The 14874-nt window shown below is 36.4% G+C and overlaps 1 protein-coding gene and 1 pseudogene across 1 annotated transcript; one reads left to right on the plus strand and one right to left on the minus strand.

Moving 5' to 3' along the window:
• Positions 1-654: 654 nt before the first annotated feature.
• LOC113259758 (glyceraldehyde-3-phosphate dehydrogenase-like) lies at positions 655-1627 on the plus strand (annotated as a pseudogene).
• A 359-nt stretch (positions 1628-1986) lies between these two features.
• On the minus strand, positions 1987-2925 carry LOC113259757 (olfactory receptor 8B3-like). The gene has a single exon (XM_026505252.2). It carries the CDS (start codon positions 2917-2919, stop codon positions 1987-1989), a length of 933 nt encoding a protein of 310 aa, XP_026361037.2. The 5' UTR covers positions 2920-2925.
• Positions 2926-14874: the final 11949 nt, after the last annotated feature.

Consider the following 14874-nt stretch of genomic DNA (forward strand, 5'->3'; position numbering starts at 1 on the left):
ATAAAAATATGATAATGTAGACAAAAAGAAGATTTCAAAGAGCAGTAGACTTGAAATCAATAGACTACAGTTTATCTAGTTGCTTCCTTAATGACTTAAACTCATTAACCTTTTCATCTTCAGTATCATGTCTATGCAACAGATATATATTGATGATCTATTATGCATCCTATGTAAATAGGAAACCTCTGCCAAGAGGAGCTTAACACGGTGTTTAGCTGGAAAGTGGATTACATTTTATGGGTGTTCTGCAACCTGCTTTATCTGTGAAACACTGACATTTCAAGGACGCACATTACAGGCCAGGAGAGGGTATAGACAGGAATACAGATTATCCGGCAGCTGATTCCAACAGCACAATATAAGAAACTCCTGCAAGTACAATACCAGCATATTGTTACATGATCATTTACAGAACTGTTTATCTTTTCCTAGGAGAAAAAAGCTAACTCCATAATGACAATGTAAAAAACAGATGAATTTATTCATTAATGTTATTCTTAAATGGTTAATGTGGTAAAAAGAAGAAGACATTGTGAAAATGTTAAGGAAAGAAAATCTACTATAAAAAATTAGAAACAAATTGGGCTCTCTGGTCCTCCCTAACACACACCACATCTTCTGGTGTGGTGCCAGCCCCATCCCAGAGATATGATGGTGAAGGTCAGAGTAAGTGTATTTGGCCGTATTGGACACCTAGTCACCAAGGCTGCTTGTAACGCTGACAAAATGGATGCTGTTGCCATCAGTGACACCCTCATTGGCCTCAACTACATGGTATACATGTTCCAGTATGATTCCACCCTCAGCGAACTCAAAGGCACAGTCAAGACTGAGAATGGGAAACTTATCATCAATACAAAGCCCATCTCCGTCTTCCAGAAGTGAAACCCTGCCAACATCAAATGGGGTGATGTTGGTGCTGAATATGTTGTGGAGACCACTGGGGTCTTCACCACCATGGAGAAGGATGCTACTTACTCAAAAGTGGCACCAAGAGGATCATCATCTCTGCCAATTCTACTGATGCCCTCATGTTTGTGATGGGTGTGAACCATGAGAAGTATGATGACTCCCTCAAGATTGTCAGCAATGCCTCCTGCACCACAAACTGCTTGGTCTCTCTGGCCAAGGTTATCCATGACAACAATGGCATCGTGGAGGGACTCATGACCATAGTCCATGCCATCACTGCCACCAAGAAGACCATACCAAGCCCAGCAGGGAAACTGTGGCATGATGGCTGAGGGGTGACCCAGAACATCATTCCTGATTCTACAGGTGTCACCAAAGTTGTAGGCAAGGTCATCCCTGAGCTGAATAGGAAGCTCACTGGCATGGCCTTCCATGTCCCCAGCTCCAAAGTGTCAGTTGTGGGTCTCAGCTGCTGCCTGGAGAAAGCTGCCAAGTACTATAATATCAAAAAGCTGGTGAAGCAGGCAATGGAGGGCCCACTCAAGAGAGCCCCCACCCTTGCAACTTTAACAATGACACCCACTCTTCCACCTTCGATTCTGGTGCTGAAACTGCCCTCAGTGACCACTTAGTCAAACTCTAGTATGATAATGAATTTGGCTATAGCAACTGGGTGGTGAACTTTATGGGCTACATGCCCTCCAAGGAATAAGAACCCACTGAACCAATAGCCCCACCCAGAACAAGAAGAAAGAAGCTCTCAGCTGCTGGGGAGTCCCTGCCCAACTCATCCCCCAACACACTGAGAATTTCCACACCTCTACAGTTTCCACCCCAGAATCCCTGTAGTAGAGGAGAGACAAGGGGAGCCCTACTTTGTCATGTACCATCAATAAAGTATACAGCACCCGGCCAAAAAAAAAAGGAAAAAAATTGAAAACAAACAGATGATTCAAATTTCCTTCACCATGGTAAGAAAGATAAGGACATGAACACTCCCACCTAAACTATTCTAATGAAAGAAACAGAATATAGCAGTCCTATAGCTACACCCAGAGACAGTGATTCTGATCAAAACACTCCTCTCCTCTGGGTTCTTCTCAGACCAAGTTTAATGTCTTTGTTTCTCAAGCTGTAAATGAAGGGGTTCATCAAGGGAACCACATTGGTATAAAAGACAGAAGAGATTTTTCCCTCATCCACAGACTTAGGAGAAGATGATTTAAGATACACAAATGCACCTGATCCAAAGAAGAGACAAAGAGCAACTACGTGGGAACTGCAGGTGCTGAAGGCGTTGGACCTGCCCTCAGTGGAGCTGATGTGCAGGATGCTGGAGAGGATGAAACCATAAGAGACAAAGATGGTGACACTGGTCACAATGATGTCGATGCCCACCACAATGAAAACCACCAGCTCGTTGACATAAGTACTTGTGCAGGAGAGCTGGAGTAGAGGGAGGATATCACAAAAATAATGGTTGATGGTGTTTGCATCACAGAAGGTCAGTCTCAGCAAGCCTCCTGTGTGGGCCATAGCACCTGAAAATGCCATCAAATATGAACCAAGCATAAGGCTGGAACACACTTTAGGGGACATGGCAACATGATACAAAAGTGGGTTACAGATGGCCACATAGCGATCATAGGCCATTGATGTCAGCACATAGCATTCAGAAATAGCAAAAAAACAGAAAAAGTATAGCTGAGTCATGCATCCCCTGTAGGAGATAATATTCTTCTTTGATGTGAAGTTAATCAGCATTTTGGGTGTAAACACAGAAGAATAACAGAGGTCTATGAAGGACAAATTGAAGAGGAAAAAGTACATGGGGGTATGGAGATGTGAATTCAGCCCAATTAGAGTTACCAAGCATAAATTTCCCAACACAGTGACCATATACATGACTAGAAACAGGCTGAACAGGGGGAGCTGGAGATCTGGTAGATCTGTGAGCCCCACCAGGATGAATTCAGTCACAAAAGAGGAGTTTGTAGGAGCCATTCTTCTCCAAGAGGATCTGTGAGCACAGAACAGGATTACATTAGAGAAAATGCCAGCTCTTCCCACAATATCTCAACCTACAAAAGGGAATATATACTGGGAATATCTGAGGTCTGACACTAACCAAATCTGGACCCAGAAGATTAGCCTTTACCTCTATCATGATATTTCATGATATTGAGAAACACTAACTTCCCATTCTGAGACGTATAAAAGCTAATTATAGCAAAGACTATCACAATTCAGCCTAGAGAGGGAAGTACACTGCTGCCACCTGCAAACAGGACTGCTGTAAAAACCAAGGGAGAAGGGAGAAGCAGGATGGGCCAGAGCACAACTCTCCTGCTCTGGACTCAAAATTGCAGGCAAAGATCCTCTAATCCGGTGCTGGTCTCTACTGCACATTAGACATGACTTTGGAGGAATCAAGAATATTGTTTCTAATCCAAAACTCAGGGACCAGAGTCTAGGACATCCCCCATGTCACAGAATAAAAGCCATAAATCCAGAAGAGTGAGAATTCCATCCATGGAAAGGGAACTTACTGACAGAGATATTGTACCCTGCACCTCTTAAGTCTCTGAACATCCCCTCATCTCCCCTTGAACAGATTCTTCCTCACTTGAATCTCAGAATTGCACAAAATGAAAAAGAAAGTCTCATGTCTTTGATCTCTGGATTTCCACCTCACAAGAGGGCCATTCATATAAATGGAATTCAAGAACTCACCCTCCTTAGGACAGAATATTTCAGTGCTTCCTGATCATTGTTCTTTACCCCTGCAGTCCTGGAAGGGCAATTTCAGGTTCTGAGGCTTTGATTCTAAAAGGAGGTTGCATACACTTAATTTCAGGTATGCCCTAGAATCCTTTCCAAACTATAGGTCATAATTTCTGATTATGACTTTGAGTTCTCTCAAGCAACAGAGGAAAATAGCCTTTATTTTTATCTCATTTGCCACTTGATAAGATACAGATGATTGAATGTGAGTTTAATGGTATAATGCGTCTGCTTATAAACAGAGTAGAAGCTTGCTCAGTCGTTTCCCGTTGGGATAGACTCATTGTGATAAAGGGAAATAAGAGGATTGTATTTACACCCTAGACCATGCATCTGTCCTTAGTTCCTTGGGTACTCCAAATTTACTCAGGGTTTCTCATCACTCTAGGGATTGTCCATCTCCCAAGATGGAGCCAAAAATGAACTCCCATCTCTCTGTCTTCTTCATCTCTGAAGGGAAATCTATTATAAATTGTTATTTCCTTCTTGCTTCCCATATCTTAAATGGAAAATCTTCTGCAAGGGTTCTGCCTCCAGGATTCTTTGTTTCTTTATCTGAAATTTTTCAAGAGAGGGGATCTCACATCAATTGTCTATTTCCTAAGATATCTCTGAAATGATTTGTAAAATCATATATACCTTCTGAAGTTTTTACTTCTAAACAACTACTGGAACTGTGTACCTGACCATTCTGCTGAGTTTTTTAAATATTACAGTAAGAGGTCATTTATTTCTTCTCATCACACACACACAAAATAATAGGAACTACAGAGTTATAGAGTGTGTGTATGAATCTGACCTGCACTATTACTAATAAAAACCCAGGCAAATTATTTAATTCCTTTTTTCCTCAGCTTTGTTATTGTAAAATAGGAATAGTAAAAATAGCACCACTTGCATTCAATTATTATGGTGATGCTAAGTAAAATGGCTAGAACAGTGCCTGTCCCATGGTAAATAGTCAATTAATGTTAGCTATCATTGTGTAGGCTCTCATAAATTCAAGAGATCCTCCATCACCACACTCATCAGACATTATTCCCTTTAATTCCTGTGTGCTCCAATAAATTGTACATTCTATAAAAATAAGCACCATTTTTGTCTAATTTATTTGTTAAGTACCCGGTAGTGTACATAGTAGGAACTCAATAAATATTTCTGAAAATGATGTTATTTTCCATATATCCCACATGCTAAGCAATAGAGTCTATAACCCCAATGACCTCCACCCCTTTCCTCAGCCACCACACAAATTCAGACAGTTTTTAGATTTTAAATCTACTACTGAACTATAGTGGCTCCTAATTATTTTCTAGCATTTACACAAATACCCTCTTATTTTACCATCCACACTGCTGCTACAATGAGCACTGAAAAGTCAGATCCATCATTCCCTAATTCAAGAACTTTCAATCGATCTCCATCATCTGGGGCAACTGAAATTTTGTTGTGAAAGTAAATCTTGAAACTATGATTCAGCCTCAGTATAACCAAAGAAGAAATTGAGTCAAATTTATTTTTTTTCTTTTCCAACTTAACAGGGTATTATTTAAAAATAATAATTTTATAAATATTTTTAAAATATTTTATTTATTTATTTATTTATTTATTTATTTATTTATTTATTTAGGGGAGAGAGAGCGTGAGCGAGAGAGCACAAGCAGGGAGAGCAACAGAGGGAGAGGGAAAAGCAGACTCCCCACTGAGCAGGGAGCCAGACTCCGGGCTCCATCTCAGGAGCCTGAGATCATGAGCTGAGTCGAAGGCAGCTGCTTACCCAACTGAGCCACCCAGGAGCCCCATAATTTCATATATTTAAGATACATGACTTGATTTTAATATTTGTAAACATTGTCAAATAATCGTCATAATTAGGTTAAAGTATCTATCAGCTTACATACTTACCTCTATTTTATAGTGAGAACATTTCAGATCTACCCTCCTGGCAAATTTAAAGTATGCAATAAAGTATTGTTAACTGTAGTGACATTGGTGTATATTAGATCTCCAGAACTTATTCTTCTTACATAAAGGAAACTCTGTACAGTTTGACCAACATTGTACGGGATTCCTTTTTCTCTACAAACTCATCAATATCTGTTATCTATTATCTTTTTAATAATAGCCATTCTAACAGACATGAGGTGATGATATCTCATTGTGGTTTGCACCCGGTGGTGATTAGTGATTTGAGCATCTTTTCACATCCTTCTTGGCCACATACATGCTTTCTTTGGAGAAATGTGTATTCAGGTCCTTTGCCCACTTTTTCATAGAGTTATTTCTTTTGTGTTATTAGTATTATTATTTACTTGTAGGTGTTCCTTGCTTATTTTGGATATAACTTTTTAACACATATATGGTTTACAAGTATTTCCTCCCATTCCGTAGGTTGCCCTTTCATTTTGCTGATTGTTTCTCTTGCTTTCAAGAAGCTTTTTATTTGATATAATCCCACTTATCTATCTTTGCTTCTGTTGCCTTTGTTATGGTATCATATCCAAAAAAAATCTTACATTTTATGCCAGAATTAATCAGGGATTTCTCATGTATTCCATTGCTCTCTCTGTTTAACTTTATGCGATACCACACTCCTTTGATTATTGTAGCTTTGTAGTCAGTTTTGTAACGAGGAAGTATGAGTCTTCCTACTTTACTCCTTTTCAAGATTGCTTTGACTGTTCAGGGTCTCTGAGTTTCCATATGAATTTTAGGGTGGAAGTTTCTATTTCTACAAAAAGAACGCATTGGAATTTTGATTTGGATTGTGTTCAATCTGTCGATCATTTTGGGTAGTATTAACATCTTAACAATAGTAAGTCTTCCAATCCATGAACACAGAGAATGTTTCCATTTATTTATGCCTCCTCTATTTACTTTCAGTGATGTTTTTTCGTTTTCATTTTACAAGTCTTTTATCTCGTTGGTTAAGTATTTGATTCTATTTGATGCTGCTATAAATGGAACTGTTTTTTCTTAATTTCCCTTAAGGATTGTTCCTTGTTAGTGTATACAAAGGCATCCGATCTTTGTGTATTGACTTTGTATCCTGCTGCTTCCCTAAGTTCCTTTGTGGTTTAATTTTTGTTGACTCTTTAGAATATTGTATATATAAGATCCTAACATTTGAGGAGAAATATTTTTCCTTCCTCCTTTCCAACTTGGATACTATTTATTTCTATTTCTTGCCTAATGTCCTGACTAAAAATTCTAGCGCTGTGTTGAATAGACGCATGAGAGTGAGTGTCCAAAGCACCCAGATTTCAAACACAGTTTTTATTCTGTTGAGGTAGTTTCCTTCTAGTCTCAGTCTATTGAAAATTTTTATCATGAAGGGGTGTTGAATTTGTCCAATGCTTTTTCTGAATCAATTGGCATGATTGTGTGTGTGTGTGTGTGTGTGTGTGTGTGTGTGTGTGTGTTTCCTTCATTTTATTCATGTGGTGTGTTACTTTGATCAGTGTTCATATGTTGCACCACTCTTGCATTCCAGTGAATAATTGCACTTTTTGTAATCCATTAAACATGCTGCTGCATTTCATCTGCGAGTATTTTGTTAAGGATGTTTGCATTAATGTTCATTAAGGGTATTGGTCTATAGATTTCAATTCTTGTATTGTCTCTTTCTGCCTTTGGTATTGGGGTAATGGTGGCCTCAAAGAGTGGGTTAGGAATTGTGTCATACTTTCACATTTACGAAAAAGCTTAAGAAAGATTGATGTTAGTTATTCCTTAATATTTGGTAGAATTGACCAGTGAAGTCATGAGGTCAAGGACTTTTCTTTCCTGGGAGATTCTTAATTATTGATTCAATATCCTTACTAGTCATAAGTCTATTCAAATTTTCTATTTCTTCATGATTTAGTCATGGTAGGCTTTGAATTTCCAGGAATTTATCCATTTTCTCTATGTTTTCCAATTTGTTGGCATTTAATTGTTCATAGTACTCCCTTATAATCCTTTCGATTTCAATAGAAGTGGTTATAATATCCACACCTTCATTTCTGACTTTTTCTTTGATATTTTAAGAAGTTTTAAATCATATGAAAAATGTCCTACATATACAAGAGTTAGAAGCATGTTATAATTTACTATCCAGACCCCTTTACCAAGTTTCAAAAATTATCATTTCATAGCTAATCCTGTTTACCTTTACCATATTACTCAACCCCTTACCCAACTGGGTTATTTGGAAGAAAATCCCAGATATCATATTTCCAGATATGTATTTCCAAAAGATAAGTATTTATTAAAATTATAATAACAAAACTGCTTTGCATCTAAATTAAAATGTCTTAATACTACCAAATGTCCAATCAGTATCTCAATTTCCCCAATTGTGGGCAAGGATTTTAACACAGAGTCACATTAAAAATGTAAGATAGAGATGTGTGATAAAGTTAGTGGATATAGTTGATCCGTTCTGAAAAACTTACCCTGCAATATCCTTTTATCATAAATTATTTAAACTAAAATCTGCTCAAATATAAACCATAGTTACCTTGGATACTCTATAAGCAGGCAACTATTATAGTTCTATTCTGCATTTAACATGCTTTATAGATATAAAAAGTAAAGGAAATGAGGAAAAAGTAGAGTTCAACTCCTTACCTCAGTCCCTCCAACAAACTGTAGTATCTATTGTGGGACAGGGAGGAAACTGATATAGAGAGAAAACCTGAGAATGGAGTAGAAAATCTTTTCCCAGCAGAAATAAGCTAGACGTTTTATTCTGAGACAGGAAATAATATTCATGATCATGTTCTTGTCAACAATATCTTGTTCTAATATGATTAATTTGAGTCTTCTTTTTTTTCTTAGTCCATCTAGCTAAAGTTGTATCAGTTTCGTTGATTTTTTCCAAAGAATCAGCTTTTGGCCTTATTGATTTTCCCTATTGTTTTCTATTCTCCATTTTATTTATCTCTACTCTAATTTCCTTTCTCCTGCTAGATTTCTGTTTAGTTTGTCCTATTTTCCTATTTCCTCTAGTTGTAACAAGTAAGGTCGTTGACTTGAGATCTTCCTTGTTTTTTATGTAAACCCACATAGCTTTCCCTCTTACCACTCCTTTTGCTGCATCCCATGAGCTTTGCTGTTTTGGCTTTGTTTTCACTCATATTGAAATATTTCCCAAATTCCCTTGGGTTTTCTTCTTAGATCCACTGGTTTCTTTAAGAGAGTATTGTTTAATTTCCACAAACTTGTGCATTTTCCTGTTTTCTTTCTGAGATTGATTCATAACTCTATTCTGTTGTGATCAGAAGAGATACCTTCTAAAATATTTCTATTTTAAACCTACTGAGATTCAATTTGTAGCATAATATATGGTCTATTCTGGAAGATATCCCACATGCATTTGAGGAAATACGTATTCTGCTATTTTGGGGTAGATGTTTTCTTTAGGTCTGATAAAACTCTGGTTTATTATGTTATTCAAGTCCTCTATTTCCTTCCTTATCTTCTGTCTGGTAGTTCTATCAATTATTGAGATAGTGGTACTGAACTCTTCAACTATTATAAAAACTGTCTATTTTAAAGGCCAATTCTGCCAGTTTTTGCTTCATATATTTTCATGGTCAATTATTAGGTTTGTAACTGTTTACAACTGTTATATCTTCTTGCTTTATTGAATCCTTCAATAAGTATGGTTTCTTTGTATCTAGTAAACTTTTTTAATTAAGTTTTTAATTCTATTATAGTTAACATACAGCGTTATATTAGTTTCAGGTGTACAATATAGTGATTCAACAATTTTATATGTTACTCAGTGCTCATCAGGATAAGCGCTCTCCTTAATCCTATTTAATCCATCACCTTTAATCCTTCCTAATCCTTTAATCCATCACCTATTTCACTCATCCCCTCACCTATCTCCCCTGTGGTAACCATCAGTTTGTTCTCTATAGTTAAGAGTCTGTTTCTTGCTTTGTTTCTCTCTTTTCTTTTCCTCCTTTGTTTATTTGTTTCTTAAACTCTACGTATTAATGAAATTACATGGTGTTTGTCTTTGACTGACTTATTTCGCTTACATTATATCCTCTAGCTCCATCTATGTTGTCGCAAATGGTAAGATTTCATTCTTTTTTATGGCTGAATAACATTCCATTGTATATATATACACCACATCTTCTTTATACATTCATCTTTTGATTGACACTGGGCTGCTTCCATAATTTGGCTATTGTAGATACTGCTGCAATAAATATAGTGGTGCATATATCCTTTCAAAATAGTGTTTTGTACTTTTTGGATAAATATCCAGTAATGCAATTACTGGATCATAGGGTAATTACATTTTTAACTTTTTGAGGGAACTCCATACTATTATTCACATGGCTGCACCAGTTTGCATTCCTAACCAAAACTGCATGAGGGTTCCTTATTCTCCACATCCTTACCAGCCCTCGTTGTTTCTTGTGTTGTTGATTTTAGCCATTCTGACAGGCCTGAAGTGATATCTCCTTGTGGATTTGATTTGCATTTCCTTGATGATCAGTGATGTTAACCATCTTTTCATGTGTCTGTTGGCTATCTGTATGTCTTCTTTGGGAAAATGTCTGTTCATGTCTTCTGCCCAATTTTTAATTGGATTATTTGTTTTGAATTGTATAAGTTCTTTATAGTTTGGATACTAACGCTTTATTAGATATGTCATTTGCAAATATCTTCTCCCACTCCATAGGTTGTCTTTTAGTTTTATTGACTGCTTCCTTCACTGTGCAGCAGCTTTTATTTTGATGTACTCCCAACAGTTTATTTTTTATTTTGCTTCTCTTGACTCAGGAGACATATCTAGAATAATATTTCTATGGTGAAAGTAAAAAATTACTACCTGTGTTCTCTTCTAGGATTTTTATGGTCAGGTCTCATTTTTAAGTCTTTAATCCACTTCGAGTTTATTTTTGTATATGGTATAAGAAAGTGGTCCAGTTTCATTCTTTTGCACGTAGCTGTCCAGTTTTCCCACTACCATTTGTTAAGATTATCTTTTTCCCATTGCATGTTTTTGCCTCTTTCGTCAAAGATTAATTGACCATGTAATCATTGGTATGTTTCTGGGTTTTCTATTCTGTTCCATTGATCTATGTGTCTATCTTTGTGCCAGTATCATACTGCTTTGATTAGTACAGTGTTGTAGTATAACTTAAAATCTAGAATTGTGATACCTCCAGCTTTGTTTTTCTTTTCCAAGATTGTTTTGGCTATTCAGGATCTTTTGTGATTCCATACAAATTTTAGGATTATTCATTCTATTTCTGTGAAAAATGCTGTTGATATTTAATAGGGATTGCATTAAATCTATAAATTGCTTAGGGTAGTATGGACATTTTAACAATATTTTTCTTCCAATCTATGAGCACAGACTATCCTTCCATTGATTTGTGTCATCTTTAATTTCTTTCATCAGTGCTTTATAGTTCTCAGAGTACAGGTGTTTCATTTCCTTGCTTAACTTTATTGCTAGGTATTTTATTATTTTTGACGCAATTGTAAATAAGATTGATTTCTTAATTTCCATTTCTGTTTTTTCTTTATTAGTATATAGAAATGCAACAGATTTCTGTACATTGATGTTGTATCTTGCAAATTTACTGAATTCATTTATCAGTCCTAGATTTTTGGTGGAGTCTAGGATTTTCTATATCTAGTATCATGTCATCTGCAAATAGTGCAAGTTTTACATCTTCCTTACCAATTTGGATGCCTTTTAGTCCTTTTTCTTGTCCAATTGCTGTGCTAGGATTTCCAGGACTATGTGGAATAAAAGTGGTGAGAGTTGACATCCTTATCTTTTTCCCAATCTCGGGGAAAGCTCTCAGTTTTTCACCATTGAGTATGATGTCAGCTGCAGGTTTCTCATATGGCCTTTAGTATATTGAAGTATATCCTTCTAAACCTACTTTTTTGAGAGTTTTTATCATGAATGGTTGTATTTTGTCAGATGCTTTTTCTGCACGGATGGAAATTATCATATGGTTTTTATCCTTTCTCTTATTGATGTGATGTATCACATCGATTGATTTGCAAATACTGAACCACCCTTGCACCCTGGCAATAAATCCCACTTTACCAGGGTGAATGATTTTTTTAATGTATTATTGGATTTGGTTTGCTAATACTTTGTTGAGGATTTTTGCATTTATGTTCATCAGAGATATTAATCTGTAGTCCTCTTTTTTTGTAGTGTCTTTATCTGGTTTTAGTAACAGGATAACACAGGCCTTGTAAAATGAATTTGGAGTTTTCCTTCCTCTTCTATTTTTCGGGATAGTTTGAGAAGAACAGGTATTAACTCTTCTCTAAATTTTTGGTCGAATTCACCTGTGAAGCTGTCTTGCCCTGGACTTTTGTTTGCTGGGAGTATTTGATTACTGATTCAATTTCATTGCTGGTAACAGCTCTGTCCAAATTCTCTATTTCTTCCTGATTCAATTTTAGGAGATTCTGTTTCTAGTAATTCATCTATTTCTTCTAGGTTGCTCAATCTGTTGGGAACAAGCTGTGAAATCTCTGAGAATCAGTTTCATCATCTATGAGCTGGAAACTGGATCCCCTTCCCTATTGACCTCCCAATTATTCTGAGGAGCACATGGACTGACAGACATTAAAAGCACAGAGAAAACAGTAACACTACACACTGAGAGTGATTTTAATGTTCAAATTTACATTTTGTTACCACAGAGCACTGAATATAAATCACTACTTCATCTGGTGCTCTGCTGAATGTACAGTGAAATGTCCTAATGCTAGGGAGAAAAACCAACTGCAGCAGACTTATGGAAAAATACCCTGACAGTCCCCAACATGGACACTGACTCACCATAATCAATTTTCAATAATAATTTTGACTATATAAGACTGATGATAGATTCTGTGTGTAGCATGTAACTCTACTGTGTTGTTATATGAAAATCTACTTCTCTATCCTGCTACAGTAACATTTGTGACATAACACATCACACACATCATTAAACACTTAGCAGGTATAAACATGTTTCCTATTGTTGCTTTTACATAATTAAATGAATGACTGAAACAATAATCATTTCCTCTTGCAGGATTTAGCAGCATTTCCTACTCAGCCCTGTCTCACTGGAGCTGACAGCAGGAACGATGTACCTGAATATTCTTGCATAGATTAAAAGTGGGTTGTATGCCATACAATAGATGTTAGGCAGAAATCTCATAAGCTATAAGACTTGAATACACTGCATGCACGTGTGTGTGTGTGTGTGTGTGTGTGTGTAGGGAGGCACTATGAAGAAGAGTGGATGGAGTTCAACAAAGCTTGGGTTCAGGAATTAAAGAGATATAGAACTAATACCACTTTTATTTCTGGTTTTCATCATTTCTTAACCACAGCACACACTGATCATGCCCATTCCAAACCTAGTCCCGAGTAACAATAGTAGGTCACTTACAGAAAGCTCACATTAAACAAATTTAGCATGTGATCAGGAAATTTTCTTTATGGTTTATCTAAGAGGAACATTTTTTTATTATAGCTCAGAAAGTCCACGTTTTTCACACTAAATTAGAAAAATCCCCTTCCTAATACACAGGCGACTCATATGGCTTACCTATTTGACTCTCCGCTGTGACAATTTCAAAAGAATTATACTTTCTCTCAAACCCTTTTTATCACATTTCATATAACAAATAGAATATAAAACTATTGCCTCTATTAAAACTTCACCACCCTTAAATTTTACCACCTCTCTTTATATCCATTTTTTTATTGTTTCCATAATAATCTGAAAGAATAGAACCTAATTTTAAAGAAAGGACTTTTTTTCTGAAATTGAAATATAGTTAATTTGTATTTGAGTGTCATTAAATGAAAAATTAATGACTTTAAAAACCACTCTTTGGAACACCTCAAATAGTAATAAAATACATAAAGAGTGAGTGCACCTCTGCAATGCCTACAAACTATCCCAAATACCACAGCTATAAACTTTTTTTCCTATAGGGAAAACAATTTTATCAAAACAGTTAGTAAAAGAGAAGCAAAATGAAAACTCCACCCAAGATCAGCTATTTCATGTAAATAGTGAAGTGAAAACCAAGTGTATTAATATTGAGGTCAGAAGATGGGGAACCAGTGGTCATTTAAAAATCACAAATCAAGAATTTAGCAATGTTAAACACCTCAAAAACAAACACGTGTATGATCTAGCTCTGCTAACTTTTAAAATACCAAAATATTGAGTGGAGGTTACAAAACAGTAACATAGTAAATGTTATTAAATGTAAATGTTATTTAAGTTACCTTGGAACACATTTAAATTGTGACTTCACAAGTCATATTAAGGGTTTTTACGTGATCATTGTTTTGCCCGTTCTCTCAAAAGAAAAACAATCCAACATCCCATTACAGAAAAGACACCATCACAATTTTGTCTACTCACCAATAGTTCTTACAAATTGTCATTGTTCCCTCAGCTATAATGTGAGGTTTTTGTACTTCAAAATCCATATGGGAGTAGCATGTGGAAGACACCTAAAACAGGAGTGATGCTATTGTTCCCAGGACCACCAGTCCTGTGAGTTTAACTTTTAAATATCAAATAACTTAAGCTTTTATTCTATCCAAAGAAATCCTGTCATCCACATAATATTCTGGAGCCTTCCCAAAAGGAAAGTTATCCAAAGATTTCTTTTCTCATTTTATTTTCTACTCCTCTTCCTGAGTTTTTTTTTTTTTAAGATTTTGTTTATTTATTTATTTGGCAGTGAGACAGAGAGCACAAGCAGGGGGAGCAGCAGGCAGAGGGAGAAGCAGGCTCCCCACTGAGTAGGGAGCCTGATGTGGGGTTTAATCCCAGGACCCTAGGATCATGACCTGAGCTGAAGGCAGACACTTAACTGACTGAGCCACCCAGGCGCCCCCCAACTTGAGTTTTGACTACCACTCATTATTTTATCTCCTTAAGATGCTGTCCTTGCTCTACCTGGTTCCCCACAAATGTGGCCATGGCCATTGGTCTTCATTCCCAAGACCACTATTAATATATGGTCATTGTGTTTTCTAAGTTTTAATGAAAACTTTATGGACAGTGAAGGATAATGAAAGTTCTATGGAATAGGTTACAAATTAGAATGAAATACAGTTTCTAAAATCTCATTGTCAATTCCCTATTGAAGGAGGTCTCATTTATTGGCCACGTA

The sequence above is a fragment of the Ursus arctos genome, unplaced genomic scaffold, assembly GCF_023065955.2.
Source record: "Ursus arctos isolate Adak ecotype North America unplaced genomic scaffold, UrsArc2.0 scaffold_22, whole genome shotgun sequence".
NCBI classification, from domain to species: domain Eukaryota; kingdom Metazoa; phylum Chordata; class Mammalia; order Carnivora; family Ursidae; genus Ursus; species Ursus arctos.